The following is a 22,932-nucleotide window of genomic DNA, read 5'->3' on the forward strand; positions in this document are numbered from 1 at the left end:
ATAGTCTACCAGGAGTGGTTTCGACACAATGTTAGTAATCTACAATTGAGATAGAGATTTGCAATCGTCAGATACTTGTTTAAGAAATAAAAGTAAATTTAGATTCTAATGTTGAAATGCGTAGAAAATAATCTTGAATAATTTGCATTACCATAGTATCAAAGATAAAATGAAAAGTAGTCGTGCAAAGTTTAATACTTCAGCTCATATCAATCTCATCAACAGTTTACATTCATGGTTATGAAATGATTACAGTTGTTACAATAAACAGATCGATATTTAAATTTTAAGACGCCAATCAAAAGAATATTAAGCAGCATACGGGGATGTACCCATCGTAAGTCACATGATCAATATTTTCCGGTTATCACTCCTGTTATTTCGTAGTAGGCCGTCTACCAAGGTAAGTTTTTCCATTGTTCTATTTATAAAATCGCGGTTTCTATCTGTTTACGTAGATGACATACTATATAAGAGAAGCCGACTTTACAACAATCATTCAATAAATTTAACTTTGTTAAAATACAAACAAAAATAAAATGCTTTACTTAAACGACAACCGTGTCAATGTGAGCTTGGAAGGAGGTGTGATGACTGTTGCAAGTGAAGAAAATAATTTACTTGGTACGAAACAAACTTTCACAATTACTGATTTTATTTCAACGAAGCAATGCGCAAGTGTATAATCTTTTAATAACTGTTGTATTGTACACTGTTACACGAGTGGTGTCTATTTAATTGAATTCGTGTTTCGTTTTTTTTTAATTTTAAGAGAAAATGCATATTGTGTTACGGGTATACTAGATAAGTACACATAGTTAATCATAAACTTTGTGTTTTGCATCTTTCCTTCGTTTGAAGAAACAGCTGAAGTAACGACTTATTTATTTTTATTTTCAGCATCTATCGAGATACGTTATCTGTTAAAATCTGTGTTGGAACGTACAAATCTAAATGTGCATTATGTGATACAGAAGAAAAATATGAACCTTAAAGTGAAAACTTTGGTTCTTCATGGAGATGAAGAGGATGCACAAATGTTGCACAGTGATATCGAACATATATTAAAAGGTATTTATTTAAACAACAGTTTTATCGAGTCAAAACTTAAATATGTTTTAGCTGTATAGTATTCAATTTAGTTGTACATTATACTTGTAAAAGGTTGTTTATAATATAGATGTAAACTGTTTTAGATATTTAATTGGTATGTACTGACGACAGAAATAGCGTGTCAATATATTTATATGCATGGATAATACAGATTATAAATTAATATGACAATAGACAATCGCTGATATTTGATAATTTCGTATGAACTCATACTTGATCATGTGTATTCAAATGTCTTATTATTCCATTCTTTCATTTAAGATCGTCCAAGACGGCTTCTAGTAATCATCAACCCAAATAGTGGTAAGAGGAAAGGAATGAAAATATACCAAAAAGTTGCAGCTCCTTTATTTCAACTCTGTGGCTTGAAAGCTCATGTTATTGGTAAGTCTATTTATTCAGAATTTTTTTTTTAAATGTTCTGTAAGTTATATTATCATATTCTGCTTATAAATATTTTATTATTTGAATTATTTGAATTATATTCCCATTCCGAAAGTGGGGGTACAGCGGTTAAAAGTTCTGGTTGCATTTTTCTCAAGAACTAGACTTACAAAAAAATTGAATAAAGCTTGTTTCTTGCAGTATACTTTATAAAAAATATGTTTAGTAAAACAAAAACAAGGATCGTACAGGTTGAATTTCGAATCGACCTTAAACACACAAAGGGTGCGGGTAAAAACAATAAAAATAATTGTTATTATTATTATACAGTGTTTATTTATTTTTTATTGCAGTAACTAAAAAACAGAAAGAGCCTACTGATATCCTGAAGAACTACAATCTATCGAATATTGACGGGTAGGTGAAGTAGTTTTTAACATCCCATTGATAAAAGCTAATGATTATTTACGATAACAAAATATGTTATCGATTCAAAATAAAAGTTTTGGATAAATAAGACAAAATCTTGTAAACACTTTAAAACAAAATAAAAATAACGTATCTAATGAAAAAAAAAAAAAAACAAAAAAAAAAAAACAAACCCAGATATATATTTAAAAAAAATGTTTATTAAAACTTGTACACAACATTTATTCAGCAGAGCATTAATAATGTATGTATGACATATTTTTTTGTTGCTTGTGGCAAATGAACTTGTAATTTATGTTAACGTCATTTTTTAATTATAGTATAGTAACAGTAGGAGGTGATGGTTTATACTGTGAGTGTATGAATGGACTAATTGCACGTGTTCAACGAGACAACAATGTAAATGTAAATTGTCACAATACTGACATTGTGTCAGCATCAATTCCTATGGGCATCATTCCAGCAGGCTCTGGTAACGTGATTGTTCAATATCTTCATGGGACGAAATGTGCACGCACTGCTGTTCTCCATATATTACTTGGTGGCAACGTTGAGTCCAATGTTTGTAGTGCTCACGAAGGAGGCAAACTTTTGTCATATTCGGCACTGATTCTTGGATTTGGACTGTTTGGTGATATGATGCACGACTGTGAGAAGTTTCGGTGGATGGGACCGTTAAGATATAATGGTATGTATAATATTTTAAGAATTCAAATATTGATTCAGTTGCTAAATATTTGACAACAGGAAAAGATCCTGTCTATAGTTTTAAATAACAAACAAACGAAATTTTACTTATGTTCTAGATAATTGTAAATGAAAATGGAAAGCCAAAAATAGGATAAACACATTTGTATATCAATTCTCATATATAAAACTATTTTAATACCTAGTCTTTGTCAACAATATTTAAATCTATTCAATTTATCGATTAAAAAGCTTGTACAATATATATATATTATATTTTTTTACAGTTGTCCCTGTGGCTTCGATGTTTAAGAGAAGGGAAATTGATGTAGAAATAGAATATTATTCAGCTAACAAAGAAAAAGCAACAAAACGAATAAAGGGATTGGGAAAACAAATATCCCTTCCAAATGGCTTCATGATACCTTCAAGTAAATCAAAAATACAACGAACTAAATCCACACCAGGTGTACTTGACAGTTCAGATGTCCAAGGTATGTCTTTGAAACTATACTATTTATCGTATGATTGATTAATTTTTAACAAATATCTTTTTTATATTAAACTAAAGTTGAAGTATAAAAACCATTTAACAATAGTGTTTTCTTAATGTTGCTGAAAAAACTTAGTTCTGGAAAATTATAAATTTTGTTTAAATCACTTCCCATGTAACTTTTTTCAGTTTTATTTGAACACAGGCATTTCAAATTGTTTAATAAATACTTGATTGTTTTACAGAATGTGAAAAGGAAGAAGGACGTGTATATGCAGTAGATACACATGCCATTATGATGAAAGAAAAATCAGGAAGAATGATTCCAAGTTTCGGACAAGATTCACTGATGGTGTACACCACTCATAAATGTACATTGTCAGACCATGTGTCACAGCTAACCAAAGTGAAAAACGAACAACCCGATTGTGTAAGTACTTTAAAAAAAGCTGTCAATTTAAACACTATTCACAATTAATGTATATCTATAGAACGGAACAAAAACACATTATGTATTACATTTTAATAGTTAATCGAAAGTACAATTACATAAAAAAAAATTTAAATTTAAAATCTGGACTTAAAATCAATTATCAAATTGCTGTTGATATGATTTTTAGAATTGCAGGACAATACAACAGTGAGAAACATTACTCATAAGCTTAAAAGAGCCTTACAAAATCATGTCATTAAACAAACAACTAGAAAACGACTATAACAGAAATCTGCAAAACACTAAATAAAATGATACATTTTGTCTGCATATATGAAAATGAAGATGTGGTATGATGGCAAATGAAACAACATATATTTCTGTTGACATTTAACTTCCAAAGTAATTTTATTAAAAAAGTTTTATCATATATATCAGAATTTTCATTATAATGGTAAATATATTAAGTTAATAAAACGATTAAGTAATTTCAATTTATTTTACAGTATGATTACAAATTTGTAAGCAAACACAAAGTTTCTAGTTATAAAGTCCGACTGCTGAATGCTACAGTTTCTGAAAATACGAAAACCCTTCAAAAAGATTTCTTCCTGAACTGTGATGGTGAAGTCATTCGAATAACAGAGCCTGAGTTTGATGTAAAGCTACATAAGAAAGCAGTGAGGATCTTTGGAAATGCTTCCGGGTGAACATTACTAGACAATTAAATGAAGAAATGCCACCAAAGCATTGTGAAAGCTGTAATAATTCCACTGTGCACCTCAAGAAGAGACAGTGCGTGAAGGCCTCGAAAGAAATGTGTATGTCAATAAAGTGTGTTCTTTAAAGACAATACAGAATCGAGATGTTGCAGAGCCGAGGAAATATCGACTTGGATTAGAGATTACTATGAGAGTGTTTATGAGCTTCCTAAACTATGTTCAGCTATATGTTGACATGAATAGACGAGAAGCGTGGACCAACAACGAAACATAGTAATGATGAAAACATATGACCACGTGGCCATACTCTAACTGTAACTGCTATGCAGCTTGTTCTAGTTTGTAAATTAGAAATATAACTGTTTTACTAGTCACAACTATGTTGTTTTACATGTAACTACTATGTAGCTTGTAGAATCTTAAATAAAAAAATCAGAAAATAATCTGTATTTTTTTATATGTTATCAGACTATACTAAATCAAAGCACCAAAACCAGATAGAGAACGTAATGTTTATTGAGATTTGTCTCATTGGCGCTCATACCACATCTTCCTATGTCTTATTGAAGATGACCAATAATCGAATGAAAAATATAGACATATGAAACATTTGGTGTTATTGTTTATGTTTACGCTTAGTTTTCTGTGCAATGTTTTGTAGATTGTTGTTCTTTATTCTCATTTCTCATGGCATTGTCTGTTTTAACATATACATGGTCTACGTTGTTTTCAATTATGTTCTTGTTATTGCTTACTGAAAACAAAACAAAAACTATTCTAAATTAAAACAGTTTACAACATCGAAAACACATTAAACTGGTTGAATCATTTATATTACAATCGATGACATTTATACACGCCGTTTTTGGGAATAAATGAACACTTAGGTCCTTACACAAAAATTTACTAAAATGTTTGTTCCATAACAATTTGCGTTATTTAGAATTTTAAAGCAATTCAGAATATGCAAGCCCTGTTCTGTAGAATGATTAGAATGAAATAGAATGAACGGACCAGTGTAAAGGTTTCACTTGAAAACAGAGAGCTGGTTCACACTCCCGCTCTTTTTAGAGTCACTATTCATTCATTAGATATTTCGTTATGTTTAATTTAAAAACAAAGGGTATGGGGTATTCATCCTCACAGAAAATCAATACATGCATAGCAAAAAAAAAACACTAAAAATCGAAGGCACGGATATTATTTATGTGCTTCGTTTCAAAGAGACACTTATGCGAATATAATTGAATAGCGATTTTTTGTGTTTTTTGCTGTGCATGTATTGATTTTCTGTGAGGATGAATACTCCATACCCTTTGTTTTTTGTAAAAAAAAATCGAAGGCACGGATATTATTTTCGTGCTTCGTTTCAAAGAGAAATATAATTGAATATCTACATGAATTATCAGGAGCTCAAATACATTGTTAGTACAACTTTAGCATGAAGTTCAATTATAAGGAAATAAAGGCAATAAATAGTGTCATACTACAAACATTATATTTTGCTTTTGCAAGAAATATGTGCATATAAAAAACCTTATTCCAAGATATGATTTTCATGAATTCTCATAGAAACTTTGGAAGCTTTTAGACATGAAAGGAGTTTTATGCTTTATTGATGCATTGGTGCGACATATAGTCATTATACATGCATCTTTAAAAAAAAGTGTTAACTCAATCCTTTTCTTAAATTGTCATAAAATTGAGAATGGAAATGGGGCATGTGCCAAAGAGACAACAACCCGACGTGTCATACCTTTTTGACACTTCAGGGATGCACACAACTTCAGATTCGTTAGTTCTCATACAATTTGACTTAACCTTAGAAGGTCAAGTTAACATAATTTTTTTTCTATTGCTATCCAAAAACATTGAAAATACATAAAACATAACGAACGTGTAAAATGGCGTAGGATTCATATTGCTGCCGTTTTAATAGGCTTACTACGACTATATCTGTCAACATAGATAGGAATCTTAGTAAGGCGTAGCGACTTTACTGCCTGCTACGATATTCAACGAAACCCAGTTATCAGCCCTGCAAGTAATGACATGATAGGGGCAAAATAGACATGAAAGATACAAAAGGGACATTAAAACATATAAACTGACAACAACATAGCAAAACACAAAAACGACCAAAATACAAACAATACTATACAACTTGTGACCCTTGGTTTAAAAAAATGTTGCTTACAATGTTTAGGCATCTACTTAGTGAAAACTAACACTAGAAGGCGTACTTTCCAAACATTTTTATTTTGTTGCTTTCAAGAAACCTACTCTTCGGTAACGTATTCATGTGGAAAATAGGGGGTACTTTGGGTTTACGTATGAACATTGGTTTTAAACGTATATAGGATGGAAGTCTCCGTCAACTGTTGCCATTGAAGGAATATTTTGCTTGTTAATTTGATTTGAAACACATATCAGACATGCACATATCAGCTTTATTTTTTTTTTCAATAGCAGTTTTTCAACTTGAATACTGATGCTCCATACATCCTAGACTTGTAATCCTTTCCACTAAACATACGTTTTATTCCGTTATAGAAACAGATGTTGCTATTTTTCATTGCGTAGTTTTCTTCTTTCTTTAATAGAAACTCAGAAAATAAATGCAAAATCAAGTGTACACATTAAAAGACATAATAACAAGATAGTCGCTGTCCGGTACAACGAACTAGTTTCAAATTCAGTTGCGTAAAATAAAATAAGGCCTACTTGAAACTAATACATAGCTTAACTATTATCCATACGTAAAAAATCTCAAATAGGTTTACAAATTTATTAAAAGGAAATTTAATCTGGGATGATTCGGTAGACCATTTTATGACTGCCTTTTTAAATGTAGTAATTGAAAGTGTATCCCATAGCCATTAAATACGACATTTATTGTTTACTCTTTCATTATAAAGAAGTTACAATAAATCGTTTAAAGGATTTAAAGTGTAAACTATCTTCCATTTGACATTAAAAATATACAATCTTGACAAACAGTTTCTTATCACTGTAATGATAATAAAAAGACGTTTTAGTCTTGAAACTTTGGATATAAAAATGTTTACTTGTCAATGCAATCAAATGTACTTTACATAATTATCGGTAAGATAATGGAGAATACTTTTGAAATGTCTCGAATATTAACATTTGTAAAGTACAGCAGACTCATTTGTTTTTTTTTTTTCAAATATTTCAAACCACATCGAAACATTCCGTTTTTGATTTCGTGATATGATAAGAATGATCATACGTACATAGTTTGATTATCACATTTATTTGTCTTTACAGCAACCCGTGTGCACCTTTATTATTCATCGGATGTGTTAATAACATCCTCAGTTTAATGTACCTACAGTTACCTAGGTAAAAGATGTTCGTATACTATTGTACACAGAATGTAACCATCGAAACATATATTTCCCATTATGTGAATAAACAATAACATACATTAACGTATTATAAAGTTAGGAATTTCGGGGAGCTGTTTGAAGGTAGAAAATAAGTTTCTGTTCTAAAGGTATTAAGTCGTAAATATTTGTAGTTAACGCGTATTTAGTCTTAAGATCACATAATCTATGCGAATGAGGTTTAAATATAGATAAATAAAGGAAACAGTAGTATACCGCTCTTAAAAACTCGTAAATCGATGGAAAAAAAATTGGGGTAACAAACTAAAACTGAGGGAAACGCTTAAATATAAGAGGAGAACAACGACACAACATTAAAATGTAACACACACAGAAACGACCTAAACATTAGACAAAATGATAAAAACGTATTTAAACCGGTACTTTCTACACTAGAAAATGTCTTTGCCAAAATTAAGAGTATGGCAGTTGTTTCCCACTAGTTTGATGTGTTTCAGCTTTCAAATTAGCCATTTGTTAAAATGACTTTCCATTTTAGATTTTCCTTGGAGTTCTGTATTTATGTTATTTCCCATGATACTCTTGACTGTTTTTTTTTATATTGTTATGCAATCCATTTAACATATGTGTCTATGCATACTTTAGTTTCTATCAAGTAATCTTACTAGTACCTTATTGAGTTCCTTTTATTGGATAAACGCTTGTATAAATTTTCATATACTGTACATGGTTTGCTGAATGACAAAGGTTGGTAAACATATTTCATATGGCAGTGGTAGCCTGTAATGCGTTGTTATTATTCCGGAGCTGTATTCTACATAACGTAATCGATAATTAGTTAAGAATTTGTTAACTAGTACTATAGATGTCTTGACTTCGTAGTGAGATTTGAACTTTTCAAGTTGTGTGTCTGGTGACCCTTCGGTTACTTTAAAATAGAAAATAACAAATAAATAGCTGCTCCTTTAGTCTTTGAAATTACACGCAGGGATTCGTTTTTGTTTTTGCTTCTTTTGTACAACTGATTTACCATTTTATAGGATATTATTCTACGACATTCAGCTATGGTCTGCATTCATGTTTGTCAAATAAATAACCATATAGTCTATAAGATGTGGAAATCTTTATTCGCGAATCATGTATAAACTTTTTTTCGCTTTTAAGCATATGATGGTTAATTGCTAGATGTGTGCATAACTCATTGATGTAGCATGGTCGATTTAAATAAACGTGATTGTAAACAATCACATAAATTATAACCGGCATCATATAAGGATTTTTCAAGTCATCTAAAGCATGACCGGGTGTTGGATTTGTACCATAAAAGCTGTGTAATGAGTTAAAAAAGGGTTGGCTATTTACAACTCTGACTATTCAACATAAGTAGGATCATATTACAGTGTTCTTTATATTTAATATAAACACCTGAGATGAAAGATTAAAACATTTGAAACACTTGGAAATTAATTTTAAAGGGAACACGTAGTTCTCCAATCAGACAACAGGATTCTATTTGTCAGATTATCACATCATTATACTGAGAGTAGTTTACTTAGTTTGAATATAACAAATTAGTAAACAAGTAAATATTATGCATATGCTTCAAACAAACATTTAAACTCATCACATATACTATGATTGAAATTTTGTGTTTGCACCAGACGCTTGTTTTGTCAACAATAGACTCATCAGTGACGCTCGAATTAAAAATAATAAAAAGGCCAAATAAAGTACGAAGTTGAAGAGCAATGAGGATCAAACATTGCTAAATACAGCTAAGGTATTCTATTCTTGGTGTAAAAACAGCAGTTAGTATTTCAAAAATGAAAAGTTTGGTAAACAGTTGATTTATAATTGTGACCATCAATGGTAAATCAAGTCAACACTGAAGTGCTGCCTACTGGGCTGGAGACACCGTCGGGGAAAAAGACTCCAACAGCAGTGGCATCGACCAGTTGTTGTAAAAACACTCCTCATAGATACCAGGATTAAAAATTTTTTATTTGCACCAGACATTAATTTAACATGGTACAAAGTTACCATATAAAAAGGACACATTTTGGCCTACTTCGGTTCACTGTAAGCAACATCAATTGATAACATCTAACCTTTAATAATTTCTTTTAAATATTATATTCTTTCATTTTCATGAAATGCTTCAATTTATATCTGATAAACATAACAATTACGGTGCACTGTAAATCTGAGTTAACTGCGTGAATCTTAACTGTGTCTAGTATATTTGTGCGCAAAACAAAATCATCATGATTAAGACCTTGCATAAGGAACAATGTTCGAGAATATGAGGTACCTTTTTTTAATAATTAATTGAGTATGAAGACGGGAAATTTACCATCAAACAATCTTTAGTCATCCAAATTGACCGATTAATCAATCTACAATTTTTTAAATGGTCGTCCTTATCTATGAAACTCGCAACTGTCGATCCAACTTTTTAATAAATATAGGCTTTGTAGTGTAACTGACAGTGTCTAAAATTTCAGTATGGCTTTGGATTATATAAAGACATAACTGGCACATAATAGCTTGGACAGTAATGATAGCATATCAATATGCACCACAGGAGAAGCTGACCTTTCTGTCTCGGCTAGTCTCAGTCTATTTTAATTAATGCGATTTTGTTGTTTTTTATTTCGATATATGTTTGTTACATACAAGCACATTTCTATAAGGTAATAGAGGAGGTGGTATAATTAACAATGCCAGTTGTTCGCCAAAAACAAAAGGAAAGTTAATGCAGGTCACCAGTTGGTTCGTACTTGAACAATGAGTAAAACCCATACCTAGTATACACCTTATATGGCTTTACAGATTGTTGACTACTAAGAAAAAGTTCTTGTTGTCTTGAATGAACAGGGTCGTAATAAACACGTTTTATATTACATGTAAACAGTTCTTACAGTTCGGGGAATAATAAGGAAATTTTAACTATATCTCAGTCAAGGCTAAATACATGTTTACAAATATTCAAAGGAAATTATTTCTTTTCTTATTTAACAAAAAATCACATAAAAGAAGGAAAATAAAACATTTGAAAAAAAAATACAAATTAGTAAAAAATGACAACATGAGGTATCAAAAGGTGGTTGTTTTCTTGCTTACAACCCTTTGTTCAGAACTTAGCAACCACAATTGAAATTTTGGTTAAACAAAATATTGCAAATAGGGTTAAAGAAAATGTCAAGAATACTATGGATAAATATATTACAGCTTGAACACTTCAAGGAAAAAAGAAAAATATTTTCATAAATAGAACCGTTATAAATTTAGAGCGTCCGAAATCTACATTAACCTTTATCACAAAAGTCATTTTGAAGAGCCATCTCATCAAAAAGGACATAAGAAAAATAGTCAAGACCAATGTCAATTTCGCCTGAAAGGGTTCTAACCTATATTCTTTTTAAATTTCATCTGTCAAAGGATTTATTTTATATGTCATTTTATATTTCATATTAGTGGCAAACACTGATTATTTGGTTACTCATATACAATTAGACTATCGGACCAGCACCGGTATCTACCAACTTTATTTTATAAAATTGCACGTTTTTTTTTCGTTGCATTTAAAACTTTTTTTGTAGTTACTTTCACCTGGAACGTTCAAACCAAAACTCAAATTCTAGTAATCGATAAACATTATTCTTTTGTCGTCGCTGAAATGTTTATTGTACATCATAGATGTGACGTTACGATGATTTAAAGCTTATCGTAAAAAAGCCAAGGAATGAAAAAGCCGCCAATATCATAGTAATAAATATTGTCACAATAAAGGTGAAACAATCTAAAAATGAAATAAAAATATGCAAAAACAATACAGCTAATAAGTATAGATTATAACATGCCCTTTTCCATATTGACCCTGGTATCATCCCGAGACTCCCATATCGGCCTCGAGGGATGATACCAGGGCCAATATGGAAAAGACATGTTATAATCTGTTTATCACATATTTAATTTCTGCAGAAAAGAGAAAAAAGGTCAATTATAACAATTTAATGAAAGATTTTATCACAAACGTGTCGTTAAGGACGCAGTGACGTCACATCATTTAGAATCAGGGCACAATATCAATATACTCTTTTTTGCCCCGGGCAATTTTGAGGTTATTGCATATGCAAAACCAGACGTATTCGTAACAAATATGTGATAAAAGGATATTACTCAAAATTAAAAACAATTGTAAAAGCAGTTTGCCGAAGGATTGAATATTTAGGTGTAAAAACATAACAACAAAAATACCAAGGGAAACTGAAAAAAGTCCATACACTCCCAAAACGGAATTAAGAGAAACCAATTATTTGTTGCCCTCATACTATATTTTGATTACGTTGGTGATTTGGTTTCAGCTTCAATGATGTAGACACATCATCTCACCCTGTATACCTTGCACATTTATGCAATTTATGTTTTACGAATATGTCTTGTTTTATCTTTCCTTTTGCCCTTCTATTGTCCTGTTTAATTCAAAGTTTAGCGGTTAGCTATTTCATCTTCAGTCATTTTGAAAATGATAATTATGAATCACTTGTACATTCGGGTCGTTTCTTTTCGCTAAAGGTCGCACGAATAAGAGTAGAACATGTACGTTCTTAAACACAGAATAGATTAAAATATAATATAATACAAGATCAATGTTTCACTTGAAAACAAGTTTTCATGGTAAATAACCAGTAAAATGGAAATAAATAGGAATAACTAATGAAGAAGAGAAAAAAAAAGACTAACAACAAAATACGAAAATAAAATATCATATTACAGTTAAGTGTTATTTTTTACTATATGTTACTATTTTAAGACTGTTTACCCTTTTATAGATGTTTATTTCATGTTGCAAAGGCGTTTACTCTAAATAGGGAAATATTTTTATATCAGTTAAGGAAACATTTAAAAGTGTAAACACATAAAATCTATATGTAAGGCCAAGTTACAATAAATGGGCTATGTCACAGGTTTTAGTAAAATCTTTGGCTATTGAACAATAACTCACGATCTAAAAACAATAATGCATGTTTCTTTTTTAATTTCTGAAATATTACTGTCAATTTCTAGAAGTATAAGACAAACTTTAAATTTTTGTCGTTTATCGATTTGGGTCATAACTTTTTCTCGATTCTCTTTTTTTATATAGATTAGACCGTTGGTTCCAGTTTAAATGGTCTTACACTAGTCATTTTATACGAGCCCTGTATAGCTTGCTGTTCGGTGTGAGCTATGGTTCCGTGTTGAAGACCGTACTTTGACCTATGATAGTTTAATTTACATATTGTGACTTGGATAGAGAGTTATTGAAACATATACCAAAATACCAGTCAAGTTATCAATGTATAATAACGTTTTTTAAAGTATCATTATTATGTTTTTTAATCATTAAAACAGAGACGAATATCAAAGAGTGCGTAAAAGTTCGTAGTAAAAATTCACCTATAAAATAACAAACTTAAAACGAAGGAACAACTGTTATTATATGACATTGAATAATATAAAATAATTTAAATTTCGAAGAAAGCATGAATGGTACGGTATGAATATGTTGGCGTCTAAAAATAAAATTTACAACGTGACAATATTTTAAATATAATTATGGATTGTATTGTGGTTAGATACTATTAGTGAATTTGACCTGTATTACTAAGCCTTTGATGTATGTCAGACGACACTTATATCCACTTATATGATCTTCCTAGGGGATTATACAATATGTTATGACAATTAAGGATATATAAAGGAAGTGTTTTTTTAACCAGATGAATTTTCCAATATCCGATTGCTCATTATCATTTAAAATCATTAAAATTGTACGGTATCCTTCCATGACATTTTTTGTTATATAATTATTAATATTAATTTAGTCCTGCAATTTTGAAAGCGTGTCATCTTATGCAATACTCAATTAAAGATCGTGTCCTCGCCAGTCTTTTTCCTGAGTTGCAGTCTAAATTCTCTCCAAGCTTTCCAGTCGAACAACCTTATTTAATTTTATTTTCTATCATTTTCTTGAGTATGCAGGAACTATTGTTCCCTGGAATGTACACACAAATATATTTTCCCCAACTTTGTTCAAATGATTTCATTATTGAAGGCGAAAACTTGATACTGCACAAAATATTTGTGATGGATATATTTTATAAAAACAAAAAATGAAGAGATGTGATAGGATTGACAATGAGGTAGCTATCCACCAGTGATCAAATGACGTCGATATAAGTAATATCATTATAAAGTAAATGTAATAAATTTTTATCATATCACGAAATCAAAAACAAAATATTTTGTTGTGGTTTAAAACACGAACCAACTATCGATTCCAAAATGAATAAATATTTTTCAAATGTAAGATACTGCAGAATTATTCTTTACATTCTATTTGATGCGATAAGTATAACTGCATGATATAAGAAGTAAACTTCTATCGTTGAAAATTTTAAGATACTCTGAAAAATAAAAAAATTAAATCATGAAAATGTTAAATCGAATTGATATAGTATGTATATTTATAAACGACTTTTACTCCCTTTTAATTACGTTGAGAAATTTGTAACTTAAATCTTTCAATAGTTAGATGATTCAAACACAAGTTCTATTGACCGATTTATTGTAATAACTATTGTCATATCTAAATGCCTGTAGACATATTTTTAATTTATTCATTAAATATTAAAAAAAGTTAACATGCCCTACTGAACAACCATATTATACATTTGTATATTTTTTATCATTACCATACCATTTTACGTATGAATAAATAAATAAGTTAGGATACGAGGACTTTTAATGGAACACGTTTTAATTTTACGCCATTGAAGTTTACGATCAATATGTTGTACCGGACAATGACCTTATGTTATCCAGTATTTACCTTATATCTGATAAATGTCACGGTGATCATACTTGTAAGACATATCTTGATATATAGTATTATTTAGGCAATACCAATTGCTTAATTTGTAATCCGTTAACTCATTCTCATCAATTTACGGACAGGTTTCTGATCGACTGTACGGTATTGGTTTTCACTCATTGTTGAAGATCATGCGGTGGCTTACAATTGATATCCATGTCATTTGAACGCCGGTGGATATCTTTCTCATTACCAATCATACCACACCTCCTCATTTTTATAAAGTTCACAGTCTAAATGTAAATTATGGAAGAATAGCAATGTTTTTCCAGTATTTTTTTAAAAAGAATGAAAAACAAATTAGTATACATATTTGTCTAGAGGCCAACTGAAGGACGCCTCCGAGTGCGGGAGTTTCTCGCTACATTGAAGACCCATTGGTGGCTTTCAGCTGTTGTCTACTTTATGGTTGGGTTGTTGTCGCTTTGACACATTCTCCATTGCCATTCTCAATTTTATGTTACGGTCTGATATGTTGATGGCTTTGGGCGACTCGGCTGTGTATTTTTATTTCCTGGTTTAGGTTGTTTTATGTAATGTATCCGTTTTTATTCTGTAGTTAGTCACCACTTCGGTTTTATCATGTATATCTATTATATAGTCATTTTTATAAAATTTACTGTTTGCATAAGTATGAATTGTTCTAAATAATAAGAATGTTCTTATCCAAGGCAGAAAACCCTAGCCGTATTGGTCACAACTTTTTGGAACTTTTGGTCCTCAGTGCTCTTCAACTTTCTACTTGTTTTGGCTTTCGAACTTTTTTCATCTGGGCGTCGCTGGTTGGTCTGATGTGGACGAAAAGCACGTCTGTCGTATTAAATTTTCAACTTGGTACCTTTTGTTAGCTATTCGTTTGTTTTCTCTGCCTTACAAATGTATATGTTCTCCCATTTACATGTTCTCCCATTTATTTGTATTGCAGTACTATCATGTTATGTTGTCATTTTAATTTTATATTCAACATTGCCATAAAAGCGGCGAGAAGTTTGGCATGCCACAAAACCAGGTAAACATGTCCTGTACCAAGTCAGCAAAATGGCTATTGTTATATTATAGTTTGTTTCTATGTGTATTACATTTTAATGTTGTGTTTCTGTTGTGTCGTACATTGTAGTTCTCCTCTTATATTTGATGCGTTTCCCTCAGTTTTAGTTTGTAACACGGATTTGTTTTTTTCTATCGATTTATGAATTTCGAACAGCGGTATACTACTGTTGCCTTTATTTAACATTATATCAACCAATGAAGGAAATAGCTTTTTAAAGTATTAATAAACAACTCTCCTGCCAATTTTTTTTTCTTTTTTCAGCAAAATGGCCATTGTTATATTATAGTTTGTTTCTATGTGTATTACATTTTAATGTTGTGTTTCTGTTGTGTAGTACATTGTAGTTCTTCTCTTATATTTGATGCGTTTCCCTCAGTTTTAGTTTGTAACCCGGATTTGTTTTTTTCTATCGATTTATGAATTTCGAACAGCGGTATACTACTGTTGCCTTTATTTAACATTATATCAACCAATGAAGGAAATAGCTTTTTAAAGTATTAATAAACAACTCTCCTGCCATTTTTTTTTCCTGATAAATTAATCTTAAGGGAAATAATTCGTGCGATCAACCATATCTTTAAATGAATAAAGGCAACAGTAGTATACCGCAGTTCAAAATTCATAAATCGATACAGAAAAAACAAATACGGGTTACAAACTAAAACTGAGGGAAACGTATCAAATATAAGAGAACTACGACACAACAGAGACACAACACCGAAATAAAACACACACAGAAACGAACTATAATGTAAAATGGCCATTTTCCTGACTTGGTAAATGACATTTTATGAAAAAATGGTGGTTTGAACCTCAGACTTGAAAAAGTAAAACTAATTTCCAAATCCCTGCACACAATTGCATTGTTCCTTGTAAGGATACATATGCAAAGCCATATAAAAATTAAAGAATCTCCCCATACTACTATTTACAATAATTCCCAATATAAATTAAAATAAGGCGATGTGTTATGTTTTACAATGAGTCAGCTACCCTTTGGAGTCCACAAAATGTGGATTTTTAGCAACTAAGTTTCCCCGTCCTTCACCAATGAGCAAAACCCATACATAATAGTCATATATTAAAGACCGACGTAAAAGATCATTGCCAAAAAAGAAACATTGACTTAGCCGGGACGACGATGTGTTAACCAACAAACATTTAAAGCAGGTGTGTAAGGTCAATAAATTAGACGAAAAGTGTTGCAAACAGAGAGAGAAGATACTAATATTAATGTATAGTCACGCAAGCATACAATTTAAACAAAAAGTACTTAGTAAATCGGTGAATTTACGAGCAAGAGAAATTATGTAATAGAATAGAATATCTTCCTTCTGATTCTTATTAATTTTCATTGCTTTTAACATTTTTGAAATTATCGTTTCTATTTTTCTTTAAATTCTTGCGCAACAGTAACTAAATAACAAGTGAATGTACTTTGAGTATTCGTACATCTATACCTAAAAGAAAGAAGTGGTATTATATATAAATACTAGAAAATAAGTGGTGAGTAATCCTACATCTTTCAACGATGACCTTTCACGATGACTAATATTAGTCAAAAGGAACCACATCAGAAAACCTTAAACAACGAAACTCTACACAGAGATAAAGTAAAATCACAAACATACTGAACTCTGAGGAAAATTCAAAACGGAAAAAGAATCGAGAACTGGGAACACGAACTCCACCAAAGCCGGAGTGTACTTAGGTACACAAAGTCTAGTAATGGAGTAATCTTCAATCAATATCACGATATTGTGTGTTACATGTCCATACTAATGTAAAACAATTGTATTGAAATAAAATGTTACATTTTATTTACTTGCTAAAATACTAGGGTTTGATCTTAATGTAAACACAAATAGGATACGAGAACAAAAAGCAGAAGAAATTTATAGCTAAACGTATTTAAAACTGTTTTCTAAAAAAATCTTCAATTCATTTAAACGAGATATAACACGATTACGAAATGGTATTAAAAACATAGAAAAGTTGATATATGCACTGAATTTTTGGCTTGATATTTACTTACTAACAATAATAACATAACAACAGCTGTGAAAAACAATAATTTATCATAAAAGCAACATTGGTTCAATGCGTAAAATGATATTTGAGAATGCAAAACACAGCCATTTGTTTCTACGTGTTATCATAGCAATTTGTTTATGCGAAATGTAGATCTTAGCAACCGCCTGAAAATTTGATAGAAGAATTTTTTTATTTTTTTTTTAAATCTTAAACAATATTAAATTAACATGTTATTAGATAAATGACGAAATAAACAGATGTACAGCTGTTATTTTGTTACTACATTTAGTTTGAAAAGAGGAGGTATTATAAAGTAAAACATCATATAAGTTGGAGAAAGACAAACAAAAGTACAAATATTTAACACTTCACAGAAAAATAGTGTTTCTCAAATGCTGCTACATAAAATCAAAAGTTCACTTTGGAAAAATATCGTATTATTTGAAAGATTCAAATCTAGGCCACCTAATTATGACTGGATTATACAGTGATTGAACTCTTTATAAAGTAAAAGTATATAAAGACCATAGTTAGCCGTTACATATATCACAATGCTATAATAATGATAAAATTACGAAAATGTGTGCCACCATCTGCTCTTTTCTTGTTAATTCTCATATTTTGCTATTTACATGGCAAATAGTTATACGTTAAATGTTTCTTGCTTAAAGTACAGTGCAAATATTGCATGCTTATTCAGGACGTTATTTTAACACATTACATATTGAAAAAATATGTTTGAATGACTTAGCAAATACTTTATGTATTACACATGTTTTGTCCGTAATGATTGATATCTTATTGACTAATTAGCATTTTATATGGTAATTATCTTACACAATTATGCATTTTAACCTAGATACTTATATAACTAAATATAGTTGTCAGAGTATTAGAAAAATCCCAGACACTCCTTTCTGCATCATTGAATAATGCTGGATGTAATTACCTGTTAAGTTACATGTATTACTACATACATTCTCTATGTATTGTGGCTCTGCAGTTATCAATTATTAAAATTGTTGATAAACGTTTGTATTACTCTAACAGACTATTATGTATATGAATCATTATGAAATGTAATATATGAAATACTAAAAGACAAGTTTAATGTCCGCATCATCTCATGGACAGATTCTAAAATATTTAGTGGTTGATGACAAACACAATGTTTTATTTAAAAAATAAACATTTCAGTGTATCTTAATATTTAGGATGATAAAATGTTTACATGTAATGTCATATAAATTATCTGGAACTCAAAGGAAAATTCGAAGTTGAAAGTCCTTCAATGGATCAATTCAAAAGCTTAAACACTTCAAACATCAAAAGAAATGTATGCGGAAGCACTGGCTACTTGGTTTCTAATACACAAGGAAACTATCAGACCAGCAGCGGTATCTACTACCTCTTTATATTATAAAAACAATCGTTGAGTCCGAAATGCTGTATATATATTTACTTTCACCTGGAACGTTCAAACCAAAATTCAAATATATATTTACTGTTTTGAATTTAAAAATAAACTGGAGTCACCTGCAAACTTGGTTAATTTCAAATTATGGGTTTTGTTGTATAGTTAAATTTTAAAAACCTTTCATTTTTTTCTTTTTTCTCTTAAATGTACTTGCTTAAATTTTTACAGCATTAACAAAATAAATAGAACTCGCGGGACACCCTTGACGGATCCCGCGCTCAGTGCTACGGGTACATGTATTGAAATCCAGCCACTATTTGATATGCAACCCTGTATATCTATATATAAAGTATTTATCCACCTCAAAAGAGATTTCTGAAAGCCAAATTTTTTATCTGTATTTTTAACACCCGTTTTGATAATTGTGAATAATTTTATGCAATTTTGGTTTTAGTCTTTGTGCACGGGAATATACTATAATTTTAGTATCTACATTCAATAAAGTAATTTGGTATGTAAATATCTAGATTTAATGGATCATTTTTCTTGTAAATAATGGTCATTAATCCTAGTTTTTGTGAATTTGTCAATTCTTTTTCTCATAGCAATGACCAAAGACAACTACAGCAAAGTTTTGTAAGTTGGCAAGAAAAGTTTTAATATATAACTATTATGCATACAAAAGTGTGTAACTTATTATGTTCATGTGCAAATAAGAAAAAAAAAGAAATTTAATACAAAAAACAATATATATATATATATATATATATATTTTTTCTAAACCTGTGCATTTGTTATACAGATAATTATGTTTGAAAATCTTAATAGTAAACTTCTTTCTTTTTGAAATTACTGACATGGTATATTTTTATATTTTTTTCCAAATATTGAAAATTGAATGTATAATACTAACAAATACTAACAACTGTATAAATATGATATTTACTAATGTTAACGAGGCCGGGATAAGGTACCGGTACTTGATGTTTTAAACTAACAAATGTACAGATTTCAATAAAATATGATAAATTAAAAAAAAAAAAAAAGAAAAGTTTTAATTTCTCTTTATTCAGGCTTAGTTTACTTATATAAATTTAAATAATAATTTCTTCCCGTTTCTAACATTTGGCCTTGATCTTCGGTTATTTTCCTTAATAACAGTAATGTTGTTTTTTGTTTGTCTAGATTTTTTTAATCCCAAAACAAATTGTAGTTTGTTAGCCCTCTTCTATCAATTTCATCGTGATCTTAGTTGTGCCAATTTTATTTTATCTGAATATAGAGTTTGTAGCATTTCTTCGATTTTTTTTTATTGAATCTTTTATGTGTGGCTAATCATTATTTTTTTCTTCAAGATCATTATCATGAATTTCATTCAAAAGTTTTACTTCTTGTTCTAGTTTTCAACTTCATCTCTTTTATGTTAAGCTTTTAATTTGCAATTTTCTAAAGATTTCTCACTAACTTCTATCTTAAGCAGATGCCACGCAATTGCTAAGGTTTTTTTCTAATTCTTAATTTGTCATATTTATCGATCAATAATTTTTTGGTATGTTTCGTCGTTTAGAATACTGCTGTTTAATTTGAAATATTTTTTTCCTTTGTTTCCTTTACAATTATTAATTTTAAGTGAAATCGCTTAGTAATTTGTCTTATATCAATGTTGAGTACTCTTCGACTCACATATTGACTAACTAGAAAACAATCAATTCTACTAGCTAATTTATTATTATTTTTTCTTCTCCGGGTATATTGGTTTTATTTTGATTGATTGCTCTCAATATCGTTTAGTTTTTTATCATAGTTTTCAACCCATTTGTCTTATTTTTTATTTTTTATTGATATTTTTATGTCCTTGATATTAATCGTTTCATTCATATCAACCCATATGATAAATATATTTTTCAATATCACTTCAATCTTTTTTTTAAAGAATATGTTTCTATCTTTACATGGGTTTGGGGCATACAGTTTTGCAAAAGGAAATATATACAATTCTTCCCTCTTGGTCTACATCTCTGATATCATGCTTAATTATTTTGTTGATGTTAAACAAAACATCTTCTGATTGTGTGCTTCCAAAGTAATGATATAATTATCCCGTAAATTATTTATCTATTGAATTAACCCCTGACAATTTATAGAACATATATGCAATAGATTAAAAAAGAGGGACGAAAGATACCAAATGGACAGTCAAACTCATAAATCTAAAACAAACTGACAACGCCATGGCTAAAAATGAAAAGGAAAAACAAACAGCACACACGACACAACATAGAAAACTAAAGAATAAACAACACGAACCCCACCAAAAAACTAGGGGTGATCTCAGGTGCTCCGGCAGGGTAAGCAGATCCTGCTCCACATGCGGCTGACAAATAGAAAAAAAAAAACATATGAATATTTTCCATTACAGAATGACGAGACAAAATGACAGTTTTAGCCTTGACTCTTTGAGTTGCTAGTATAAATACATTTACACAAATACATTTAATATCTGACATACTGACCGACTTAGATAGGTTTCCACCTATTTCTATATTTAGAATCGTTAACTGGTAAAATATATTAACCTTCATATGTAAAACAACTGTCTTGCACGAGGATCGACATACCTTACATAGAAATGTATAGCTGTGTTGGATGTAATATAGATATTTCTAAATAGGTAAGTATTGAGTTTATATTTTATGTTTTGTATTTTAAAAACACTTTCAAAAATTCGAGACGTTAATAAAAAAAAAAAGTTGCAGAAACAAGAGAGATTATTATCAAATACTTTCGCATACATATAATATATGTACATACAGTATTACGTTGTGGTTTGCTTAATTCTACAGATATATATCAAGACGAGGAGATTTTGATAAAAACTAGTTACGGCAATGCAGAAATATTAAAATGAATTGGTATTGAAACTTTGCCAGCTACAACTAAAACATGATAATTATCTGTATAGAAAAAAAGTATGAATAGATTAAGCAGATTTGTTTACATTTTGTACAGTTTTGTACACAGGTGTGTGTAAATGGCGATTTAATTAATTTGCATATCTTTATAAATGTATATGAGTGCTATGGTTATTGTGTTTATAGGATAATACAACGTAACGCACATATTAATATTGCCATACATTAAAACACATATGCATATATATCTATATTAGTTATTTCATATGGAAAAAAAAGATGTGATGACTTTCATGATCTACATATGTTATACATTTTGACAAAAATCTATATAGTTGTTTTGTGCAGAGTATATACAATCTAAGGCCTAGGGTATTGTATCATACGCTGCCACATAATGTTTTTCTAAGTATATCTATCAAGGGGAGTATTTAAGGAATGACTGTTATATTTTTTCTGTCTATGAAGAAATAACATAAAAAAATGTGGTGCACACTGAATACCGCGCGAAGCGGGCTATTTAAAGTGTGCACCACATTTTCATGTTATTTCGAATAGGCAGAAAACATATTACAGTCATTTCTTATGATTTAATTCTTAATTCCATTTTAAACGGTAATCAGTAAAAAAACGTCGATGACGTCACGGTCACATGACAAAATTATGTCTATGTGCTGATAGACAAAACGATTTCAGCCAATCAGAAGACACGTTACATCCAAAATTAAATTATTTACAGATAATAAATTATACAAGTACAAATCATTTTTCTTCAGTAAGTTAAGGGTAAATAGAATAGAGATTGTATTTGAAAGGAAATGTTATATGATAATTTTTCTTGAACCAATGTTTTTGAAGATTTGCTGGAGTCAGTTTGTCTGTTGTGATATTCATCTGTAGTAACAAACTGCTCTTTTCTCTTGTTTTGGTTCTGGTGTTGTTTATTCAGAATTCACAATAAATTTAG

At 30.0% G+C, this 22,932-nt stretch overlaps 1 protein-coding gene across 2 annotated transcripts; it reads left to right on the forward strand.

The window, feature by feature from the left end:
* Window positions 1-384: 384 nt before the first annotated feature.
* On the forward strand, window positions 385-4,720 carry LOC143063808 (ceramide kinase-like). 2 transcript variants are annotated; one of them, XM_076236197.1, is made up of 8 exons: window positions 385-403; window positions 901-1,071; window positions 1,375-1,497; window positions 1,851-1,914; window positions 2,247-2,614; window positions 2,901-3,107; window positions 3,352-3,536; window positions 4,046-4,720. In XM_076236197.1, exons 2-8 carry the CDS (start codon window positions 984-986, stop codon window positions 4,247-4,249), a joined length of 1,239 nt encoding a protein of 412 aa, XP_076092312.1. In that variant the 5' UTR covers window positions 385-403; window positions 901-983; the 3' UTR covers window positions 4,250-4,720. The 2 variants fall into 2 exon arrangements, with proteins under 2 accessions (XP_076092312.1, XP_076092305.1); XM_076236190.1 differs by lacking the exon at window positions 385-403 and adding an exon at window positions 486-624.
* The last annotated feature ends 18,212 nt before the right edge of the window (window positions 4,721-22,932 follow it).

This window comes from Mytilus galloprovincialis, chromosome 1 (genome assembly GCF_965363235.1).
Source record: "Mytilus galloprovincialis chromosome 1, xbMytGall1.hap1.1, whole genome shotgun sequence".
NCBI lineage: Eukaryota > Metazoa > Mollusca > Bivalvia > Mytilida > Mytilidae > Mytilus > Mytilus galloprovincialis.